This window comes from Lonchura striata, chromosome 6 (assembly GCF_050655825.1).
Source record: "Lonchura striata isolate lonStrDom1 chromosome 6, ASM5065582v1, whole genome shotgun sequence".
Lineage (NCBI taxonomy): Eukaryota > Metazoa > Chordata > Aves > Passeriformes > Estrildidae > Lonchura > Lonchura striata.
In genome coordinates, this window is record NC_140708.1 from 25,057,316 (window position 1) to 25,082,731 (window position 25,416).

General features: G+C 34.5%; 1 protein-coding gene across 7 annotated transcripts in view; it reads right to left on the reverse strand.

Annotated features, from left to right (window-relative positions):
* Positions 1-25,416, reverse strand: part of PLCE1 (phospholipase C epsilon 1) — a 154,305-nt gene that overhangs the window by 91,741 nt on the left and 37,148 nt on the right. For all 7 annotated transcript variants that reach the window (XM_085583639.1, XM_085583638.1, XM_085583642.1 and 4 more), the window contains exon 2: positions 22,284-23,859. In XM_085583639.1, the coding sequence (XP_085439765.1) occupies positions 22,284-23,540 (1,257 nt within the window). In that variant the 5' untranslated portion in view covers positions 23,541-23,859. The remainder of the gene's footprint in view (positions 1-22,283; positions 23,860-25,416) is intronic.

The window sequence follows — 25,416 nt, forward strand, 5'->3', positions numbered from 1 at the left end:
CCACTGAGTAGCAGAAAGTGTAAAGTAAATGTGAGAGTTCCATATCTTCTGAATTCTTTTTAAATAACATGATACATTACTTATTGTCATTAAGAGACCTTTCCTTAGAGTTATGGAAGCACACAGAAGAAAAATTCTTAAAAGATATGCTACAGTTGCATGCTAGGATTCTGGGAAAGTAAAAAGCATTCAAAACATTCAACTATTAGTAAAACATGATAGCTTTGTTCAGTATTCTCTTACAATAATTAACAGCAACATGTACATAAAAAAGGCAGACAGCAGAGAGTACTATGTTCAGAGAAAATATAGAACAATTTCTGGAAAAAACTATAACAAATGTTTTAATATTATTCTATTTATCAGGATTATTAATTTAAAATACAGTATCATCTAGGCAAATAATACAAAACCAGCAGGAAGTAACTTAAGCCTATACAAAAAATTTTCTAATACTTCTTAACAACTTGTCATTAAACATCCCAAAGAGCAGTACCTTAGAAACATTTTATGTATTTAGACTCTAGCATTACAGTAGTTTTCTCACTCTTCAAAAACTGAAGCAAGAACAATTTCACATGCATGCTTTTGTTGAATAAGACTTCCTAGAATTCATATGATAAACTTTTCTACAGAATCTTTCCTTTCGCTAAAAATAATGAAATATCATACAACAACTACATGTAAAGGACTTTTCTTTAGAAAAAAATTATTTGTTTAACTATAAGAACTGATCCTCTGGTATTGCTTTGATATTTTATCACATGCTTTAGTATCCAAACTCCCTAATACCAATTTGTGGTTTATTTTCTCAAATGCTGGAAGCCAGAAGAAATATTTTAGTGGTTATATTCAGGGAAAATGTACATTTGATTGACAAGGCATGATGACTTTAGGATCTTCTAAAATTTGATTCATTGTTCCTATACAGGTTTGTGTCTAGAAGATAACCCCTTGGAATTCCCAAGCATGAAAAGAACAGGGTAAACATGTCTTGCATATATACTAATTTCATTATATCTTTTGGAGTCAGAGATGGATCAATTATTTTTGAACAAAAAGGCAACAGTAAAACACCACAGGAAGGAGAGTCCATATGGGTAAAGAGTGAGAGGAATAGCTGTAGTCTCTTCTTGCCTATTTTATGCCAAATAATGAATGTGTTTCTACACAGAACGAAAACATAGGAGATACACACTCAGCCTTCTGCTTTCTTGCTCATGATTAACTCTTGTTGAAATGCATCTGTCAAAATCTAGAGTCTTTGATAGAGACATATGATATAAATATTTTAAGATACCTCTCCTACAGAAAACATGTTAAATAGACTCTAACCATGCTGAGGTTTACAACACAGATTAGCTCCTCAAAGAAATCTACCATTTATACATGTTTTGAAACTACAAGTCACAAAACCCAGCTATTGTCCTTTAGCAGGCCTGCCAAATGTTTTACTGGAAACAGAGAGAAATGTCAACAGATGTTCTACCTGCTAATATTTTAAATAATGGACATCTCAGATGACAATCCCGTTCCTTTATTTCAACAAAACCACTTTCTGCATAACAGATGGCCCTACTGTTACTGGGAGATTATCAGTGAAAAGATACTCATCTTTACTGTATTCATTCCAGTGGCAGCTTCTACTTCCACTGTAAAGTAGGGGAACAATTATTGTTCTGAATGAAAAAAAAACTTAATATAATGAATAAATATTATAAATTTCAGACAAATAGTTCTGTTTTTTTTTCTTAATTACAAGGACATTTATTCCAAGATAAGTCTGAAGTTTGCTAAAAGACATCTATGGGCATTTAGTTCATAATGTATTGACATTTTCAAGTATTTGGACATTTTAAAGAAGACATTAATGATTTCTTAGAAAAATGAAAAAAAAGTTTATAAATATGCAATGGATTTAGTGAAGCAGCTCTAGAATCTGTAGCTTTACCTATAAATACTGTGTGCTGCTAAGGTTCACAGTCTTTCATAGCTACTACTCCACAAATGCTTCAGAAATGCTCTTTGAGAATTTAAAGATGAACAAAAGATGTAATTTGAACTGAAAATCCCTAACTCCTGCTGTCCATAATAAAATCTTCATTCTAAGTGCCCACAACCACATCGTTATCCAAAGTGTGAACCCTGATACCATCTAGCACAGAAACTGCTTTCTTCTTTTAAGCTTCTTTAATGTGCAGCATGATCCACTATGCAAAGAATACTTCAAGACAGCCAGAATCCATTCTTGGCAGTCCCAACAAAACAACAATCTAACAGATTTATTCAAATACAATTTCAGTGCACTTCTAGCAGATAAACAATGAAATTATCTCTCCTCTTTGGGGACATATGGTTTGTGTAGAAAAATATAATGCTATCTAAATTCCATGTATAGTCTGATAATGTACTCTAGCAGTAGGATTTAAGATCATCATGTCCTTATGGTCTGGAACATATTATTTTCTACGTAAGTAGGGTTGTCAATCTAACTAAACTGACAGCACTCTGAAGTGTGTCCCTGCACATACATACACACACACACACACACACACAAAAAGTGTTAGGGTTGTTTCTAAGCTCTCATCAGGAACTCCAGTATCATGTGAAGGACATGAGGTAAAGTATTGACATGACTAACACAGTCAGGATTCAGGCAACAGTAAGACATTCTTGCTCTCTTCATCTTAGCACAGGGTCAGCAAGAAAACCAAATGCTCTTCCAGTCAAATACACTTTTCATGTATTTTTCTGTCTCATAACATATGGACCTAACAGCATTTACAAGAGGTTCCACTCATCCATGGAATCTGACAGATGAACAACACTGTTCCCTCCAACTCACATCAACATCTTTTTTGGGGTTTGTTGTTCTTTCAGTCCAAGGAAGAAAAGCAATGTTTTCTCAACAATGTCAAAGAATTTTAGGTAAACAAACCACTACAAATGCCTGAGGGATGAGAGTTTAGAGTTCATTGTGCCAGCACAAGTCATAAATGGTGTGACACGTTTTCAGAAAAGATGACATTGTCCCCAGCTGTGGGATTTTCTTGACAAAAAGGTGAAGGTGCTCTATTACTCAGCTTTGTTTTCCTTCCAAAGAGAACAATCCATCTCTGCAGAAGACTGACTATATGACCTCTTATTTAAGAGTAGCCCATTCTTCACAGTGACCTTCTTTGATGTTGCAAAGAGCAGAAACTTTGTGCTATGGAACAGAAGCAAACTATGTATTTCCTACAAATCTTTAAATACATAACTCATTAGCTTTCTGCTTCTGTGTCTGAATGGAACTGGAAAGTGCGTATCTGCAAGAAATTGTACTACAGTATATACCCTGGGAAAGGAAAAAAAAAAAGAAAACAACAGCCAACATATTCCCTTTGGTCTGCTTGCCAAGTCTGTCTCAAAGCTGAAAACCCCAGATGCAGAATTCTGGTGTTACAAGTTCTCCCACATACCTTTCATGAATTTGTCTGTGTAGGTTTGGCCCAAAGGGCTTTAGTTTTTCAAACATTTTGGAACCTGTGCCCATACCAAGACCTGTGTTTGCAATACATTAAACACCCCAGTCCTTTCACTGAGAAAGTGTGAGCTGCATTTTGAGCTCCAGTAAATTATGCTTTTCATCACAAATATTCTGTATTATTTGATCCAAACCATCCCTGGAAAGCTTGTCCTTGGTGAAAGGAGAAAAACATTCCCATGAAAAATTGTTTCCTCCTAGAACATACATGGGAACTCTCCAGCACACAAAATTACAGTAAAGAAGGATGAAAGGCAAGAATGCAGGAGATCATTTTAACAGAATTAAAAAAAAAAAAAAAAAAGACTGAAGCCTAACTTGCACTTTCTATACCTGCCAAAGACAAGCTGGAAAATCTGCATTGTTCATCACTAAAGACCTTAACATTTTCTTTCCTGTATAATTCCTAATTTCTGAAGTTTATTGAAAAGTTTTGCAAGCATTGTGTGGGTGAATATTTTCACTCACTTTCCAAAACACTCAGGAGGAAAACAAACTCCCAAATCAGTACATAAGACAACTATAGGTTTACAAATGCAGAACCCATGGAAAAAATGAGTATGTAAACAACATTTTCAAAGTGAAAACAGAGAAAGAATCAAGAGGAAAATACATAACGTCTTACTTCAGTGTCTTGCTCTTTGCTGAATAACTCTCCCTCAATTGCCATGAATACAACAAGGCTGGACAAACCTTCTCCTGCTTGAGATTCCCAAAGGTTTCCATACCTCTTTCAATCAGCTGGGTGAAGATATGAATCAGTCACTGTTTTGTGCAGAAACTCAAGATTTTTCAGAAGAGATGTATGTGACAACCCCGTGACCTTCATTACATGTAAAACTAAGAATTAACACTGCTAAAACTTTATACACACTATACTACCAGGAAACCTTCATTCCCTCTTTTCCTCTGAATGCTTGTATAAAAGAAATTATACTGCCAATTTTCTTTATAAGAGGTCTGAGAATAAATGTAATACAAAAAAATTAGAAAAGATATCAGAATTATTTTCTAAAATAGTGTCTATAAAACCCACATGTTCATAAGTTTCTGGCACTGTATTCTGTTTGTATCTTATATTTCTATTTGTAATTTGAAGATTTTAATTCTAAAGTTTTATAAAAAAGTTGCCCAGAGGAATAACTGCCTACTGAACAGACATTGATATTAACTAATAACAGAAATTTCTTTCATGTGACATTTTTAACCTGTCCAGGAGTACTCTCTGAAAGTGCAGGTAAAGGAAAAGTATCAAAGTCATAGTATTCTTAAATATAAACAATAACTTTCTATTAGTCTAATCTGTATTATTATGAACTAAATATTTTTTAGAATGTTGCTATTATTTTTGAACTTCAAAACTAGAGCTACTTGGATGATTTTTTTTTTGGCTGGACCACAAAATACAGCTATACTCTGTGTTTAATAATTGAGATTTTCATCTGATTCCACCTACTGGTAGGAAAATTGTTTTCTATAGCCTTGACAATGGTATAAACAAGAAAAAAACTTTGCCCACAATGTTATTCAAGTAATGGAGAGTAAAAGGGACAACTGATTTCTTAAACAAGGAATCTAGTTTTAAAAGATCCTATTAAAGAGTTGAAGGAGTGACATTCCTTTTTTTTTTTAAATTCACAGGCTGTATTGAGGCTTGACTAACTTTAAAGCCTAAACTTTTTTGAAATAAATAGCACTGAAGACTGAAAAAATTAATTTTAAATTGTTCTTTTATACAATCTATTCTATTTAGTGTTTGTACTGTTCTTTACATGAAAAAATGTTTCTTTCCATCATTTTGCCAAGAGCAACATTTTACTAGACACAGATTTTTAAATGTTTTTAAATACATGTATGAACACAAAGGGCTTTTTAATCAACAACACAAAGCAAGCAGAATAAATCTTTTATATTAAGACAATTTGCTAAAAATAAAACTTCTTTTTTCTTATATTCATATAAACATAAGTATCATGGCATAAGACTACCCTAGAGAAAATATAATCTCTGTTCAAGCTATATAAGCACAAAAAGCCAGGAAGGTTGGCTCCAAGATGGGCAAATTCACCCCAGGAAAAGATTATTTTGTCTGGTTTGTAGAAGAAATTCAGCAAAACAATAAAATCAAACCTTAACCATTTTATTAGGATTCCCAAGCTGGTAAAGTGATGGATCCCAGAAAACTAAGGTTTGATATATACATCACAGACCTAATTGTCCTAATTAAAACATGGGATCTAGGCCAGTTGACCTACATGACATCACAAGGCCTGTGAAAAGACCTGACCCTTCTACTTGGTCCCAGAGGGTGGAAGAAGACCAACCTCTCTAAATACACTCTTAAGCTACAAGAGTGGAAGAAGGCTTCACCACAAATTGCCTAAAGGAATCCTTGAATATCCTTTAAATATCATAAAAATTCTCCCCCCAGCAATCATTAGGAACATATACCTATACATGTGCCCTTTCTTCGAATGAACACTTTTGGGCTCCTCCTTTGGCTGACCATCATTTAACCAGGATGGGAAGAATATTTTTTTTTTAAATATGATAGAAGTCATTCAGAATTTCAGGGGGAGAAAATAGCAGCATGTGGAAAATGCTTAGAAGTTTATGGGAAAGGATCTTTTCAAAGAAACTTTAGACACCAGTGTTTGTTGAGCCTTTTGAAGTGCTGTGGCCTTTCTGAGGGTAAATAATCATACAAAACAGTTTAGACACAGGAAGATTCATAGCACAAGCCAGAGAATTTACTCCAAATATAGCATACATATGTTTCTGCAAGAGTGCAGACCATGTGAAGTATGAGTCTGTCAACATTTTACCACTGTTCTACTAAGTATATGTTTCATGACTGGTGAAACAGTTAAAAGGTGGGTAAGATTGTAAATGCTCTTCCTTCACTAAACATTCAACCAAAAAAAAAGTGCCAAAGCAGCTTAGTTCAGAAAGAAGCCCTTATACACCAGAGTGCAAATAACATTTCAATTTTAATTTTTGGAAATAAGCTGAACACTTGTTCTACTGTATTTTTAAACATTATTTATCTTTGAATATTGAGAAATAATTTAGTTACAAGAAGAATAAAAACTCCATGAAGCTTGGAATCACATACAGTAAGTCTGTTGAATCTACTCTAAGCAAATTTACTGTCAAGAAGAATCTTTTAAAATATTTCTAAAGTATTCAGTTACTTCTAGTAATAAAGCAAATCATGAATGCTTCCATTGGCAATTAAATCTTCCTCTTTTTTGTGCAGCATGACTGAACTAATAAACCTCCAGACACCTGAACTAGTGTGAATTAGGGAAATCAAAAGCATGTGGAAGCATTACTTGTTTTTTCCATTGTATTGTATTTCAGGTCTTTCCTTGCCTTTTCATTAGCTAGTGGAACAATGACATAACATGGTGATGACAATTCCATTTCACACATACATTGATTACAATGGAGTTGAATAATCTGTTCCTTTTCAGACTATAAGCACAAATTTGCTTTTATTAGATAAAATCTGTAGTAAATCACAGTATGAAAGACATTATGAAGTACTTCCTTTATTTTTTAATATGCTAATAGTAAGTTTAAAAAAAAGTAAATTTAGATATTTTTAATTGCAGATATTTCACCAAACCTGAAGAAAAAACAAGGGAGCTGTACTGTCAGTCTTCCAGTAGATAACAGGATGTTACATTCCTTCATGTCCATAAAAGAGCAAAGAATAAAAATTATTCATCAAGAAAATGGGAATTCTCTATCAATAGACATCAACTGTCCATTTGTTATCCCATATTATGTCTATTCCATAAACCATCCTGAGATGTGCACCATGAAGTCATGCCACCATGCAGCATTGTGTGCAAAGAGAAATATTTAATAGAGCCACGGTCTTTACTGTATCTGCCTAATCTAAGCTTTTCAAATAATCAAGTCACCTCTGCATTCACACCACCTAGCAATCCAACATTTTTAGAAGCACAACTTTCTGCAGAAAGTTATATTTAATGAAGCTGTTCTCCAAATGGGTGGAAAAATGGAATTCTGACCTGTAGGACCTGGGTGTACAGGTTCAGAAAGGCTGCCCCAGCATCACTTCCTGTGTCAGCACAGACACAGAGCAACAGCCAATCTGTTTGGAAAGATCATGGCCAACACATCATAATCTGCCATAAGCCAGAGGCTGAAGAAAGGTCTATCAGGTATGATCTTTGACTAGCTGGTACATAATTTTAAACCTTCAGAATTAATATCTGAAGTGGGGGAAAATGGTTTCATTACCATTTGAGCTTTGGAGTTTTTCTTCCAAGCATCCAGTTGTCTAAATCAAATACCAGCGCCAAGTTTGGAATTCCATTTTGCCTCAAATTCAGTTTTCAGATTTTTCTCCCTTAACTTCTTACCGAAGAAATACCCATCAATGCCAATTAAAAGTGATCATACAGCAGAGAAAATATATTGAGATTTGCAGTAAAACTGTATGAATTATTCTATCCACCAGATGGCATATACCTCACATTTTACTTCAAATATAGTACAACTTCAATGACAGGTGCAAAGATGAGTTTCTTCCTACTTCTTTTTCTTCTAATGTACAAATTTCAATTATACTTTAGTATTTATACAGTTTCAACAAATGAAAATACATGTTCTGTAACCACAGTATGGAAAAGTGAGATAATTTCCACACTTAAAATACACACAGTCCATCTACGAGCTGTTTTGAAACCTTAGCCTTTGCTCTCCTAGCAAGGATATGCTAACACAGTTCTGTTAGGACAGTTACACCTGTAAAACTATCCTTGCAGAGATCTGGGTCAGCATAAATACAGTATAAAGATTCTTATCTAATGAAGTCTTACTGTCAAAAGGACTGCAGAAAGACAAATTTTATCATCATGGGTATCATACCACATACTCACAGTTACTTGTGATTATATATGTATGTACATGTATACATCCAAACCAGGTCTAAGTGGAAATCAGTGTTGACAGTGATGCAGCAGCCCTGTCAATATTTTAAAAGAGTGTTTCAGTGGAACTTAAGCCCAAATTTTCAAACTGGACTCCTAAAAATCAAACCTATTAATCCCTAAGACTTCTAACTGTTGCTGGTCTGATTATGAGGAACACAGGGCATTCAGCATCTTGAAATGGTAGTTTTATCCAGTAGACTTATTAGGAAATGTATGTATGTCTATTTTAAACACATGATTTTGGCTGCAATTTTTCTGAATAGCACCAAAGTGTGAATTCTAACTTCAGAAAAAGACAATGAGAACTACTGTATGAACAAAGCTTTCTCAGATCATCTCTTGTTTTGACTCAACTCCGACAAGTAGTTCAAACTTTCATGCTTTCATTGGCTGATGTCAGTCAGACCAATTGTATCTGTCCGTGGTATTAGGCTAAGTTAAAAGCACTGTGTTGGACAACATGACCACAGCTGGCTGGAGAGGAGCAACTTGAAACAATTAGCAAAATGCAAATAGTCCTTGAACCAGGGATGTACAAATCCTAGAGCCATTTGATCCAAGCAAATCCTATGACCAAACATGAGGCAGGACACACAAAATAAAATTTATTTTATTCCCCTTATTCTTACCTAAGTTGTATGTCAATAAATGCAGAGGATCAACTGCTGGACCAGATGTTAATGGACATACTAATAAGGAGATCGTCTAGCTACTGATCATATAGACGAGAAAACTGGATAAAGTATGTTAATAAGTACTTCTGTGCTAGAGAAAAAAACTGGTACCAGTGACTTGCCTATAGTGTTTGCTTGCATAAAAAGTTAAAAATTAGAAAAGTGAATTAAAAATTAGAAAACTTAAAACTGCAAGATGCTCAGTGGCAACAACACTGCTGTCTTTCAAAAACAGTGTGGTTTCAAATTTCCAGTTAATATTTTGTCAATGCTTAATCAATTTCATGAATGTTTCTTAATGAAAAAAAATCACAATGAGGTAAATCTAGAAGAAAATATAGTATTGTTTTTCACATTACGAAATAATGAATAATCTATTCTAGGAAAATATGCCCCAAACCCTTTGTTATCCTACAATGGTAATCTTGACAAGTCATTAAGAAGTTTTTTCCCCAGTCTTAATGGGTCTTGAAGACTTTACCATCTTAACATATTGGCCTAACAACATGGCAAGGTTTTTATAAAAAGTATCTGTCAACCTTAAAACTTTTTTTAGTCTTGCAGACATGCTGTACTATTGAGCCCCTGCTCATCTAGCAGGGGCTAGGTGGGACTCCCTCCCAAGCAGCTGGAACTGACACAGGCACAAAGAGAAGCTCTATGATATGATTCAGGACAAGCCTAAGAGATAAGGGATGCTAATAGGCTGTTCTCCAAACATGAAAACAAGTTATCGTCTACACTGTATTTATGGGGCCCAACATAGTATTAATCAACAGAACATAAAGCAAATAATGTAATCTCAGACAAAAACTTCAGAATTTGATCCAACAAAGTCATGTGTTTCCAAGCTGTGGTGCACATCTATTAATGACACACAAATGTCAGCCAAGCAAGCAAAAACCTCTTCTTGTATGTGCACAATTACTGCTAGTACCATGGCAATGGTAATACAGGAGCAAGGAATGGTGGAAGCTCTGCTTCTTGTCTCTGGGAGAAAGGTGAAGTCTGCAAGTCTCTGGAAAGCACAGAGACTCAACATAGCAGCAGCAGTGTTAAATATTTTTATATGCCTCACCTTAGTCTCTAAGAAACTTTGTTGTTCTAAGCTTTCCAAAATTATGTGTCATCCTATTTCATGACTTAATTTCATTTGTTGACCAGGTAAGAATTTAAAACCAATTTTTATCAAACTTGAGACTCTAACTCTTCTTGAAGATCTGGGGTTTTTTTTAAACTAACAACCATTTTTTAAAAAGCAGATCAGTTTATCAAATATTTTCCATAGCAGAAATGTTGTTGAGGAAAAAACCCTATAAAATATCATCTAATTAAAACCCCAAGAAGGTAGTAAAATTGCCCAACTACTGTACCTTGCCACACATGCTTGGCCTTGTCACCTCAAGCCTTGCCAAAGTGTCTCAATTCACAATGATTTAAAAATCAAATGATGACTGGTAATCTCTCTAAAAATTCTATTCATTTTCTTTATATTTCTACTTGAAAGTACAAACTCTGTACATAACTATCATGACAGCACTAGCACTGGTTTACATACACCACAGAAAACCAGCAAATCTCTTAGTTCTTACATTTTTCAAGTCCCAAAACTCAAAGGACGCTTTGTCAACTATCTTTTATTTTCCTTCCAAGTTTTTCATAGAACACTGACTCCTTTTCATTAGTTCTTTCCGTTAACTACCTTTGATGTCCCATTAGCAAGTTCGCCCACTACTGTTAAATCAACTTCCATGTCCTTTGCATAATAAAAAAGGGGGTTTTAAAGTTTTTATTCTCTTCGATCCACTGAGTCACAACCACATGGGTATGTCCTGTGAATCTGCTTTCATCTTGGTTGTTGTTTTCCTTGTGGCTTTTTGCAGACTGGCAGAATTTAAATTCCGCAAGGATTAGAGGAATCTGGTCATCAATGCCTAACATAAATATTAATTAGCAAATACTTATTATTTCCTAATGAGTACAGTAGAAAAAAAAAACCCTTACAAATGTACTATGCTCTATCATATTTTGATTTAACTTTGGCCAAAAACACCAGCTCTTTAGGAAAGGAAATTGCAGTCCTAAAATGTAGTAGTATAACAATTTGCATAGCAATCACCCAATGGAAAGGACAAAACAAAATTTTGACATATAATAGTTAAAAACGGGACAGATGCCACATTGGAATTTGAGCTCCACAAATCTGGACTTACATAAGTAGGAATGCCCATTAAGACCACGCAATTTTCATGTAGAAGGAACTTCAGCCTTAAATGCCAGACTTAGCTGAACATAGATTGTGAGTATTACAAAAAAGTACTATCTAATAGTAGAGAACTAAAGAAAAATATATTGGGAAATGCTTTCCCTCTATAAAGAAAATGAAGAATAAAGGAGACTCCACAAAGACCACCAGTGTAGGGAATAGTAAGATCAAGAATAGCATTAGAAGACAAGATCAGAAAACTATTTGATAAGCTTTATGTAAAAACAGCAAAACTAGTTAGGAGGACATATAAATAACTAGAACTTTCGAGGGAGAGATGAAAATGCTTCCCCCTTCCTATCACTGAATTGAGTGAGAATTCCTATGGAGACTTCCAAGGCCAGGAAGACTTGAAAGAGAGAACAGATCTTGGAGTCAGCCATCAAATGGAACCTGGGGATAAGGAGCCTGGAAAAGCCATAGAGAAATGAAGAGAGTGCAAACTGCAGTGGTGAAACTTTTTCAAATGGCAAATATATCCTGAGGATGTTAACTGATACTGTTAAGGCTAGCATGTGCAGAAGACTGCAGAGCCATGAAAATGGGAATGGAATAAGGCCTACAAATGGGTAAATAAAATAGTTGAGGTATCTTGTCCAAGAGAGCAAATGCATGCTCTGAGGTTCTGGAGCTGGGACCCAGCTCCTCCTCAGCTACTCACTGATTAGAAATTCAGTGACCTAACAGTCAAGAATATTTAAAGCCATCAATCCAGGGGACTGACCATGGGAGAAGACATGCTACCAACTGTCTCTGTGTGCTTTTCTATCGTGCCAGAGGGTGCAGACTAAATAAAAACTGACCACTCAGCTTTCCAGGGAGGACTAAAACAGCACAAGGGACAGGTGCGGCTGGATGCCACAGAAAGCCTGCTACTCTAGAACAAAAAAAACTGAGGCAACAGGTGATCCTTCCACAATCCTACACAGAAATTACTTCAAATCTGAAGATAGGGAGCAATATTTTCATTATTATCTATATAAACACCTTTCGGGTTAGTAACTAAGTCATTCAAAGGTCCTGAAGAAAGACATCTGAAGCAAGAACAAAACACAACTGTTCTCTATGTGGATATGGAGTCGGTTCACCATGAACAAAACAGAAACAAAGTGTACTGAACAAGCCAGTTCTAAAAGGCAGGTAATATACCAACTATTACCTGTCTTCCCTGATACACCAGCCCTGCTTTATTCTGAAAATATAAATCAAACTCAGTTTTAAAACTCCAAACTTATTTGTATGATTACAAAAATGAACCTATTATCTATCTCAAACAGTCCAGAACCTGGGGGGTGGCAGAACAGGACAAATATGATGTAATGGTCAGGTAATTATGTACATCATATACCAGATAAATCAAAATATCCTCATGCAAACACAAAAACTTGGAACTGCTTGAAAAATTCCATCACACACACCCAATTTCCCCACACAAAGCTTTACCCTTGTGTTTCCGATGCTGGATTAATTCTTCTATATCAAGTGAGTTCCTGGTGTAGCAAAAGCCCTGTATTATATGAAACTTCTTTAGGTATAGCAAACAGTACTTAATCTCTTTAATTTCAGCATAACTTCATACTTGTAATGGTGTCCAACATATTTGCTGTACTCTTCCATAATTTTATAAAGTTAATTTAATTCTGAAAGAAACCATTGATGCATTTATCTCCTCAGCAGCTGAACCACTGGGAGAAAAAACAGGAAACAGCTGGTCAAAACCAACGTGTGATGAGAAATTTATTCAAAACTAGAAAAAATATGACTCAAAAGTGATTATCATTTACAAAGGCTGGATTTGCAGTTTTTACAAACCAACTGCAAAGAAACACTGTGTAAGCTAAACTACATATGCAATGATTCACAAATGCCCACTAAAGATGAAAGAACTTTTTTGCTCAAACACATTCAAACTATAAGAAATGTCCATCCACAATCTGTTAGTTAAGAAAAACAATTTAAAAAGGAAACAAAACCCCTCTATTTCTGGACTTACGGAATATAAGAAAATTAATACACTGCTGTTAAATATGGTTATGTTATACTTCATGCTTATAGATAACCTCTATCTTTTCTGCAGCCCCAACCTTGTTGAGTGACTTGGTGTGAATAGACCATTTTGTGGTCTATTCCTTTATGCTGACAGCAAATCACTACATCTCCATGCAATGTTCACATAGCAAAAGGTTTTGCACTCTTGTAGTTCCTCCTGACTGTATTTTAAGTGAGGTAAGTTTCAAAAGAACACACAGGTAACCCAGAATACAAATTACTTTCCTAAAAGGGAAATATTCTGAATGTTCATGAAATAACATGTTTTCCCTTGAAAATACATACATTGACATCCACAAGCCACCAGTGCAATCCCAAGATTGCAAACAACAGACAGGAAGTCCGATGTTACAGCTCCCATGACAACAGCAATGTGCTTATATAAAGTAAAAAAATCTCACATATGCAAGCGTCAGAGCTACAATGGCCTCAATCATGCTGCAGGGTACTCTAAGTCTGCAAAGTTACTCAAGATAAACTCCTAATTTAAAACAGGAGATTGAGGACAGCTTGCTCTGGAGCAATTTTTCTTGATCTAACACAAAATCAGATTTAGAGCAGTTCTCCAAGCCTTAGATACATTCTTATGTTTTCACTGAAACACAACCCTTCAGAATTATCATTCAGACTTTTATTCGTCCTAGAAGTAGTTCATAGTTAATTGGTTATATATATTTTTATTATAAATTTGTTTTTTCTTTGCTCTTATGTTCATAACTCTAAAATTCCCTAATATTAATAACTGGTAGGTAAATTTGAAGATGGGTTTCCACCCCTCCCCTTCACTGGAAACTTACAGGATATGTCTCTTCTGCAGACTACAGTGCAGTACACAGCTACTGAGCTTGCTGAGGATAAAAGGAAATTTAGCCACAGCATATGGAGAGTGTTTAGGAGACATTTATCTTCCCCAAACTCTGAGTGAGCTCACTAACAACTGCCTCGAAGTCTAGAGAACAGATGAGATCATCACTTGTTTGTAGAACAGCTAGGACAGAAATTCGAGTCCAGAAGCAGGGCTTCCAAGCAGTGTGATAACATGAACAGTAAAAAACAGCATAAGCATTACTGATGGGGACTGAGGGAAGTTTTATTTATTAAGTTCATGATCCCACCTGAGTTATATTACAATGCATTACACATATTTATATAGGGAATACTTTTAGTTTAAAATATTTATAGTTTAAAAACTATAGTTTTAAAAATGCTTAATCTAAGCTTGTCTGTCATCTTGGCACATGTCTGTCTCTTAAAACATTTGACATAAAACTATGGTTCACATGAACCCAATAGCTTCATTCTGCACATGCTTATTTTTCTCGCTCCAAGTAACATTAATCCAGTAGGAGATTTTAAACAGATTATAGTATGACCAGGATTTCACCCATTCTCTAATACTTGAAGGGAATTCCTAAACACTCTAAGTACAATGACTGCTGTAACATGAAACTAGAGCAGCTAATAATACATCCTTTGTTTTGTCCACTATTTACTAATGAAGGTCTGTATCCATTCTGATTGCTCGAAAACAATATTTACAGTGTTGAGAGACTAGCATGAAAATAACAAGTACATAGCAATCACTTTTAATCACCTTAAAAGAAGATTACATTATTTTACTGTGGATTCAAAGTCCAAATGGTAGCAACACTCAACAGGCATTACAGTTACTGGAAAAGCTAAGAGAAAAAAAAACCCTACTTTAATGAGAGTTCATTAGAATATTCAGAGTCCTGCAACAAGTGCAGGTGCTGATTTCAAGACAAAAATAAACTTTTTCATGGCTTTTGCATGCTTCTGTGCTATCACAGCAACCTTCTCTGTAGGTCTTCATCTTTCAGTATTTTCCATACTAAAAGCAAGTCTTCAATCTCAGTTCAAAAATTAATGTATCTAGTTAGAGCTGAAAATATTAAACAAATTTTTACTTTCATGCAATTTGCAGGACAATAAAAGCACTGTCTGATACATGTGTTTTTCAGGGAAATAAGAGCGTCTAACTGTATCACTGTCTAGTGAAATTATTAGAACAAAAATTTAAAAAAAAAGAAAATAAAAATGTGGCTACAAATTCCAGGGCTAAATGTTTGTTTCCAGCCCTGCCCCACTTGCAGCATTCCTGATGCAGGCTGTCTGCTGTCACGCTGCCCTGAGTCACCCTGGTCCCAGTGCTGCACTGGTGTCATTGCTGTGACTGGTGTGGGAGCACCCTCAGAGCCCCCTGTCACTCCAGAGGCCAGCTCATACACACTTGGGACAGTGCTTCATGGCTGTATTATGTTCAATTGTTATTTCGACTTTTAGGTTGCCACTAGTCCACATTTTCAAGAAAATTTCATGACCAGAAGGTTCATAATTGTACATTATCCAGTCACTTTTCACACACAGGAGAAACAAATAGCCTCATATCTCACTGAGGATTCCTTAGTTATTGTGGCAAGTAAAATTTTCCAGTGAACTTTTCCAGTGAAGTTGTTCTTGAAATATCATACTGGTAAGGTATATGCCTACCAATTACTGTCAAGCCAAGCTTATTTCATTTTAGAAAAAATTTTTTTTAAGATTCTGAAAGATTGTAGAAAAGCAATATAAATTAAAATGTATATGAAATCTCATATATTCAGATTTTAGTTATTCACTCACCAACAGAATCATGTTAATCATGTTTATATGGCACAGTTTTTATTAACTTAAAACAGAGTAAACAACCCAACTTTTCAACAGTTCATACAGGTAATGGAGATAACTTAGTTTCAACTGAGAAAGAATTTAGAAAAGTGTCCAACTCTAACACTCTGAAATGAACCCTTTAATATGCTGCAGGGAGATTTTCTGAACCAGACCTTCATGCTTCTTTACAGTTAATGAACAGTCACTAGAAGGAAAGTCAGAAAATGTGGAAAAACTGAAAGCATAATATAATGCTCTTGCCAAGACTCCCACACTATTGGCTCTAAATACCTAAGTGTGGTCACAGCTAAAGCTTATTGTTCATAATTTGGCCCAATGTTGTTAAAGGTATAAGGCAACTGTAAAATAATACAAAATATTAAGCGATTTAGCTCAAACCCTATCACATTATGGTAGTAAAATGACTTCTACAGAAAGAGGGTACATTTTCTGGTTTTAAAGCTAGCTTTAAAGCTGGAGTAACTCAACCCAAAGCAAATACAAGTATAGAGCTTCATTTTTAAAAGTTCAATTTATTTTTACAGTACTTACTGAAGGGAAAACATAATTTCATGCCTATTTGGCTCTTCTCCTGCTCCCCTGATTTTTTTCCAAATAGTCAATTCTGCTCATTAACTTTTTTCTTCAAACAAAGAAACAAGAAATACTGGGTCCAGGTAGAATAAAAACCTGTTTGTTCTTACCTACCAACTACTTTACCATAAGTAAATAAACCTCTATGTCTAAAAAGCACAATGGTATTTTAATAGGCAAAATACTCATGCAGAGTCAGATGAAAAAATTATTGTTAGAGTGGAGAAACACTCCAACCACTTGCAGATTATTTGCTTTATGTCATTATTTCCTGTAAATTCCTTTCAGCATGCTAGACTAGAAATTTTATTTCAAAATGGAAAGCCGAAAAATCTCAAAAATGCTTGTAGTCCACACCAAAGAATCACAAAGTAGCCTCTTTTTCTGCTAAATAGAAGTATAAGTACAGCATAAATGTTAGCCTGAAGAGCAATGTTAGATTTCAGGTATGCAGGGAAAACTGTGAGGGAAGAGAGCAAAAGTCCATTTAGAGAATTCCGTCTTTTAAAATATGTAGCAAGAAGTAAAATCTGTGGGAAAAGCACATAATTCTAACAGAAAGATGGTATGACAGCAAACCCAGACCTGAAATTCCTATAGAAACAATTAAAAACAATCCAGAAATTAAAGTCAGTAATGATTTTTTTTTTTGGTACTTTGTGGGTTGTGAACCTCATAGAATTTGATAGAGTAACTTTACTAATAAGACTCATGTCCAGTTGATTTCATGTGGACACTCCACAAGCTTTCTGTCTAATAAATCAGATCAGTCATGCACATGAGACACAGCACATAAACAGGGACTCTTATGCTGCTTATTAATACTAGCACAGAGGATAATCAGATGCTTTCAGGTTTTTCTTTCACTTCTTAATAATCAACATGGGCCTCTTCATTTCAAAAATGATGTTTTGAATGCATTGGAAAAGTTTATCTTCCAAGATACTACTATATATAAAAGAGGGTTACACTCTTCATTCTGACAAAATATTGGCAATTAAAAGTTCAAATTAACTCAACACCTGAGAAAAACAACCAAAAAGTGTTCTTACACACAGAGCATTACTAACCCTTCCTTTGTTAATAATGTGTTAGCATTTGCAGTAACAAGCTCCTGCATTTGGTCAGTGCAACTGTTCTTGAAACAGGCTAAGCAGACATTATTTCTGTGACTGACAGTGAAATAATCAATCTGTCTGTATTTTCAGAAATGTCACAAAAGCATGCACTGATTAGAATTGCTGATACAGCTCTGGAGTGGAGGAGGACAGAAGAGGGAGGGAACTGAGTTCTTTCTACAGGTTCAAAATTAAAATCAATATTTATATTAATTACAAAATATTTACTGTAGTTAAGAATCTATTAAGAATTAAAAATCCATTATAAACAACAATTAAAATACTATCTATTAAATAGAAAACAACTTGTGCCTAGCTCTATTTTTAAAAAAATATTATCCAAGATTAGTATTTTAGATTCCACATTAATAAAAATTTTAGAATATAGATTTGTATAAAATTTCTACAAAAAATAAATGTTTTTTACTTCCAAATCTTTTTTTTCTCCTTAACTTTTTGTTAACAGATATCACCAACTGATTATAGCTCAACTTTATGGAAATAAAGAAATCTTAACACAGGACTCCTTACATTAGCCATGCATATCACAAATCTTTGCATTACATTCATGTAACACATGAGTCATAAAAACACCATGGACACTACAGGGGGAAAAAAGCCAAAATCCTGATGCTAACAAATGCTGAACTACTATACCAAATCATTACATGAACTATGAAAAACTCCCACAAGATAAATCTATTACAGAATCACTGTTCTCCGTGGGAACAGATGTGGGACAATTCATATTTTCTTTAACTGTTGCCTAATTAGTATTTGGCATTTTAGTAGTGCCTTAGCAACTATGAAGAATGTCAGGTATATCAGAGTGTTAACTTCTATCTGAGCAGAGTTGAGCAAGGCAGCAGAGCTCTTGCTTCTTAAAGCTCAAACTACTGGCACCAGGAATGTAATGACACAGCAAAGATAGTACTGATGCCTACAAAATAAGCTTAACTAAAGAATTTAGCTATTATGCACTGCAACTATGTTGTTGCAGCTGTCATCTGCAGATCTTGAGGTCACTTATATAGCTCAAGAGAATCACTCTGTGAAAGTCTAGTGAGCTGCCCAGATTTCTTATCTTAGTCAATGGTGGACAGGTTTACTTTTGTCATATTACTTTACCACCACGACAAAACCACCATCATATCAGAAAAAAATGAAGTGTATTTCAGCTCTACGAACCTTACATCCCACAGATCCCAGAAATTCTGACTCTGGATATTAGTCAGATTGCTAACTCGGTGCAGTAGAGCTGAACCCAAGCAGTGGATACCTGTTCAAGCAAAGCCAACCCCAGGGCCTGGCCTGCACTCTCATCATCTGTTTTATGGCAAAAACTTTGCACTTGTGACTCCCTTAATATGCACTAATGTGAGGGGCTTGCACTGTTCCAACACAGACAAGCAGATGTCCCCTGAACAGATACAAAAGCCATGTTACACACGCCCATCTGATAAGGGTAAATGCTGCACTGTATTTAGCTACATAAACTAAGTGTAAAATTAGAAAAAATATTCAAGATAAAGATCTTCTCTCTTCATACAACACATATATTTAATCCAGAGGAGTCTAAATTTGCCTATGAAGTACCTGTAATATGCTACATAAAGAAAAATGTAACATCATGTATTTTCTATATAGTGCAAATCCTTAGTACCACCTCCCTATGTAGAGGAAGAAAAAAAGAAAAGCTCACTTAACCAAATGACAGCTCAGTGCCTTTCCTCTATTAAAGCTAGAATTTTTATGTAAGGGATATGCACAAATAAGACCCACATTTTCCTACTTTAAAACATAAAGGTCTCTATTGTTCCATGTTACACCAGTACTGCTATGAAAACTTAATTTCTCCAACTTTTTTTTCCCTCTTGAAGAACAGAACTACTGTTCACTTAGCTGTTCCAAACAGAATGCATGCTCAAAGGGTGAGATAAGGGGAAAGGAAGAACAAATTACCACATTCATTTACTACTTTTTTCTTCTTCCTTTGATTATTTTCATGAAAGATTCCTACAAATGACCATAATTCATTAAATTATTTTAACCCAGTGCATACATTCAATAGGTCCATATATTTGTCACATCCATTAAGTTAATTTCTATGTTTATGTAAATCCATCCATAATGCTAAAAATATAAGCCATAAACATACAAATATTAAGCAGAAACAATATTCAACACTAAAATAACACAAAAACAATGCTAAGAGAACTTGATGCATGTTGTACATAAGGAGATTATATCAGAGGTTGATAAGAAGAAAAATAGACTTAATGTCCATTTGGATAAAGAAAGACTTAGAAACATGTGGGTTTAAGCTTTTTCTGACCATGTGTTATGGTCAGAAATCTGAGAAAAACATTCTGTGCATTGTAGTTATGCAAAGTGCTTTACAGTGCCTGTTTATCTTTTGCTGACTTGCAGAAAGAACTTTTTCTATTTAAGTAATTATTCAGTGAATACTTATTACTTTTGTTTCTGAGTTTATATATATATAGACTACAAAAAAATATTCAAATTAAAGCTCTCCCACCCCAAAATGCTCTACATTTAGTATTATACAGTGGTAGTGGAAAGTGGTTAAACAGGCAAGCATGATAAAAATTAAGGAATTCATGTCCAATTGGAAACATCCAATGAAGAAATATAAATACATATAAACCTTCAGCTATCTCAGTTACAAAACACTGTCCCATCTCTCCCCCATAAAATTTAAAATGATGCTTTCAATGATACTTAAATGTACCACACATACACCATGTTAAGTAAACCCACAGAATTATATTCATCCCTTTGTGGGACAATGATCACGCACTCTTCGCTGCATCTGCTGTCCCAGCAAGTTTGTTCTTCCACTGACCAGTGAATTTCACAATAATCAACAGTACCACAAAGCTCTGCAACCTGGTAAAAAACCTGACAAACATATGTTTCTAGAACTCTTCAATTAACTATTTAAATGGAAAAATACTAATTTCTAGAAGGACATGAGGATATTACAGGAGGGCACAATTGTTATGGAGTCATAGAGTCCTCGCTTCCCTTACCACTGACAAAATTTCATATTTGTTTGATCAATTTTATGGTAGGATTCTGTGATCTTACATGAATGTAAATGATAGATGATTCTGCGACTCCATATATGTAATTTTTCCTCCATTTCAGTCCTACTGAAAGTTATTGAAGACTCTGAGCAATAAGTGCTAGAAATTTCTTTGAGAAGATATTTCCATTTATTCAGGACCAATTTATAAGTATAGCTTATATAACAACACACTCCTTTGCCTTGATTATTTTCCCCTCCCTCAAGCTTATTCATACATTTTAACAGAGAAAAACTACAGCTCCTTTTTTTGCTAAGGTCCGTAATCAGTGGTCAAAATCTTTTATAGATTATATCAACAACTATTTATTTTCTACCAGCACAGAAAATATTTTACTGTTTAAAATTATGTATTAAGAATGTGCTATGTAATTCATACAATAATAATTTATGCATTCATTATTTCATTCTAAACTTAGAATTTCTTGCATTATGTAACTTAAGAGAACAGAAACAAGGGCAGTATCAGCACCTTAATGTATATTACTCAAGTATTACTTGTTTTGTTATTGTAAAATAGGTGTAACAGAAATAGAAATACCTTAACTTGAGGAAATACTAAGCTTTCTTTTCCTGAACAAAATTTTTACTGTAATCTAATACTCTCATATATAATGCTATTATTACATTTATGGAACAACTATATCTTTAATATATCCATGAAATGTTTACACATATATGTATATGTATATGTATATGTATATGTATATGTATATGTATATGCATATTATATATGTATAATACATATGCTATATATATTAAATATATTAAAATGTGTACAGCTATAATATATAATTATACCCCTATCATATATATGGAAAAATATAAGTGTATGTTACATACCTTTTCTGTTTAAAATATAAATGTCTATAAAATGCATAAATCTGTTTATTCTGTATATAGCTGTGTTATATTCTTAAATGCAAAGAATATTTTTCAAGAAATAAATGTATCCATAAATCTATGTATAAATATTACCCATATACATTTTATACTGATATATATGTATATACATATATACGTATATATTTTATACACATTTTTTATATTTATAGACATATTTACCACATGTCTATTTTAAACCAAAAGAATTTCAAAGGATGACAATACATTTTTCTGAAAAGCTGTGTTCAGCTTAAGGTTGTCCAATGTGGCTAAGTCAAATATCCCATTCAGTGTTACTAAGTATTTACTAGTTGAAGGTACTTTTTTAATGGGAAGTTAATCATGCTATCAAAACAAACAAGGAAACAAAAAAACAAACAAAAAAAAAAAAACAAACTCAAAAAGCACTATGAAAAGCTTACCTCATACCATAAAGACTTCTCAGGACTGGAATTAAATTTCCATTTTATTAGGGACTGAATTATAGTTAGCTGTTCTGTTGTAATCCTAGAAATCTTCATGCCACAGTTGTTTCTCCTTTGCTCAACATAATTCCAAGCAACAGTTCCTATGTGCCCCAATGGTAAAGTCCTAAAAATTGCTCTTGTTCCAGTATAAACTGATTTTTTAACCTCTTTATCATTTTTACAGAAACGTCTTATTAATAATGTAGATCGTTCCTTTTTGTTTCTAAAAAAATCCTCTTCCAGCTCTTCTTCACAGTTATCATTGCAGTCCTTAAAATGGCTCAGAAAGGGCTTTGAGGGCATTCTTCCAGTAAAGTTATTTCCACAGAAGCTGTGACCTGAGCACGCCACTTTAACCTTTTGTGGTGCTCTTTCCAGACATAAGTACTTATCCCTTAAAGCATCTTCGTACAACTGCTGTCCATTTTTATTCTCACAATTATTTGTCAACTGCATTATGCTGCAAGTGCAGGCTGGGGAACCAGTGGTGTTACCATCACCATCACTCACGGGCTGCAAGCAGTCATCCAAAATGAAGCTGTTGTGTAAACCACACAAAGCCTTTGATATATTCCTTTCACTAGCACAATGCAAGTGAAAAAAGGCCACTTTATCAGGATCACTGCTGTCATTCTTATTTACTGCTGTCTGGCTTCTTAATGAAGGTCCATTCATTTTCAACTGAATTTCAGCAAGCATGGCTCTTTCCAGAGAAACAGGAATTCCAGTTTCCAGGCATGCCTCTTCCCCTGCTAAAGGAGCACATGACTGATACAACTGGCTGCAGGAGATATTGCTCTTGTAGTTTTTCTGTACAACGTTACAGTTAATGTTAAGAAATTCTACTGAATCAGAGATGGAGCTGTTCCTCTCCCAGAAATTTTCATTACTCTTGTCGTTAGCCAGTTGTTCTTTGGCCAGAGGGAATATTTTGGGCACTGAGCCCTGAAGACTTTCTTCTTCAAGTCTGTGTAAGTAAGACAGATTGTGTGTGGTTTGCCTTCCCGAACTGGCTGCATGTCTTCTTATAACACTGGTGTCCAAAGCATTTTCAGTATTTTCATCTCCAGCTGACTGGGCAGCTATCACTTTACCCTGTACCACAGAGAGGAGAACAGACGCTGTCATCTCCTCAGAGGTCATCTTGACACAGTCTCTAGTTGCTGGATGTGTGCTGGGGATGGGGGGAGGATCTTCTCCACCAATCCTCATACCATGATTTCAGTGTAATGAAAGTTTCAGTGCTAAAGAATCAGGGAACACATGGTAAAGTATGTATTGACTGCTTGCTCTTTTTGCACCAATGTTTACAAAAAAGTATTTTTTTTTTACTCTTGGGCTGCTAGGCATCCGAAACTTGGATTACTTGGCATGAGACACTAACATCTTAAAATCAGTTCCTTATAATTGTCTCCACAATTAATTCTTCTATCATATAGCACACACACTGTTGCCTCAGATTGTAGATGACCAAACACAAACTCCATGTCACAGATGCATCTCCCCACAGGGCATTCCAAAAGTTGGTTTTCTGTAAAGAAAATACATATATAGATATATTGAACAGCATCCATGGGACAAAATCCACCATCACAAACAGAAACACAACAATGCAAGTTAATTGTACTGAGACCTAGAGAATTCCAAAATGCACATTTAAATCTGTCTTAAAGTTTTATAGAAGAATTTTGGAACATCACTGTAATGTTTTACCTATTTAAATAGCTTTCTCCACTTCACTATGGAAAACTACATGACTGCAGAAAACTAATTATTCTGAAACTGTAACAATGAAATTGAACACATAAATAAAAAGGGAAAAAAGAAAATGTATCTTCCGTATTTCTTCTGACTCATAGCCAGGATAAAACATTTCGAAGAATGCATTCACTTTTAAATCTACACTGTCTTTTAAAATAATTATTTTCCTGTTCAGAACTACAACTACAGCTACATGGTGTTACATGTTTTTTGCTTCCCTTAAACTGTATGCTGTTACCATGAAATCATAAACAAAGCATACTATTTTTGCCACAAGTTTACAACTGAAAAAGCATGAAGACAGATCAGAGTAAAACTGAAATAATCTTCTGACTCCTTGACTTGTACACCTTAAGCTAAAAAGTTAACCTGCCTTTCAACATTGCCATTAATTCTCAGCTACTTTCCTGCAAGCAACATAGTAGAAGTAAAGCTTGGAATTAGAAAATATGAGGTTACAGACAGTTCAACAAAGGAAACAGAAGACTAAAAGAGACTCGCCTAGCTAAATCGTGGTGAATTAAACAAATGCACTTATACATTAGTTTACCACATTTACCACTGAAAATCGTAACGTATTATAAAAATTATGGAAAATGTAGGCATTATATTAAGGCATACTAGAACATTCCAAATTCGATAGAAACAAGCAAAAAAAACCCCAAAACTTTAAAGCTTCAACAGCAAAAAACAACAGAAAACTAAGGCAAATGATGAAATCACTGTTTCAGCTACATATAATAATTAAATCATCCATTGTGGATAGAATTAGAAATCATGGGAGGCATAAAAAGCAGGAAAGCTCAGTGATTAATTTTAAGTGTAAAATTTATTTTGATACTCTTCACAAGTATTTATTATTAACAATTTTATTTTAATCCATTTTAGAGTGTCAGCTTTCATTTTTATTGATTAAAAAACCTAATCCAAAAGCAGTCTGGCACAAAGTAAAAGATAACACTCATTAGTTCACGACATCTTTGACATCCCATTTTCCCACCAAATTAAATGCATAAGTGTAACTAAATGTATCATTTTTTCCAGGGTGGTCGGGGTCACAAAAAAAGGGAAAAACAAATTTAAAAGAAGCTACATTTTGCTACAAATCTGTGGCTTAAAAGTTTGCTAGGCCAGGAATAGCATTATTTTCTTCATACAATAACTACCACAAGTACATAGAAAAAAATACAATTTCATACTTCAATCAATTATTTCAATTTTACTGGTTTAACAACGGGGAGGGTCCCAAAGGAAAGTGACAGAGAACAAAGAGGCACAGGTTTTACATTCTCCACCCATTACGAAGCATATGTGCATGCCAGATCAG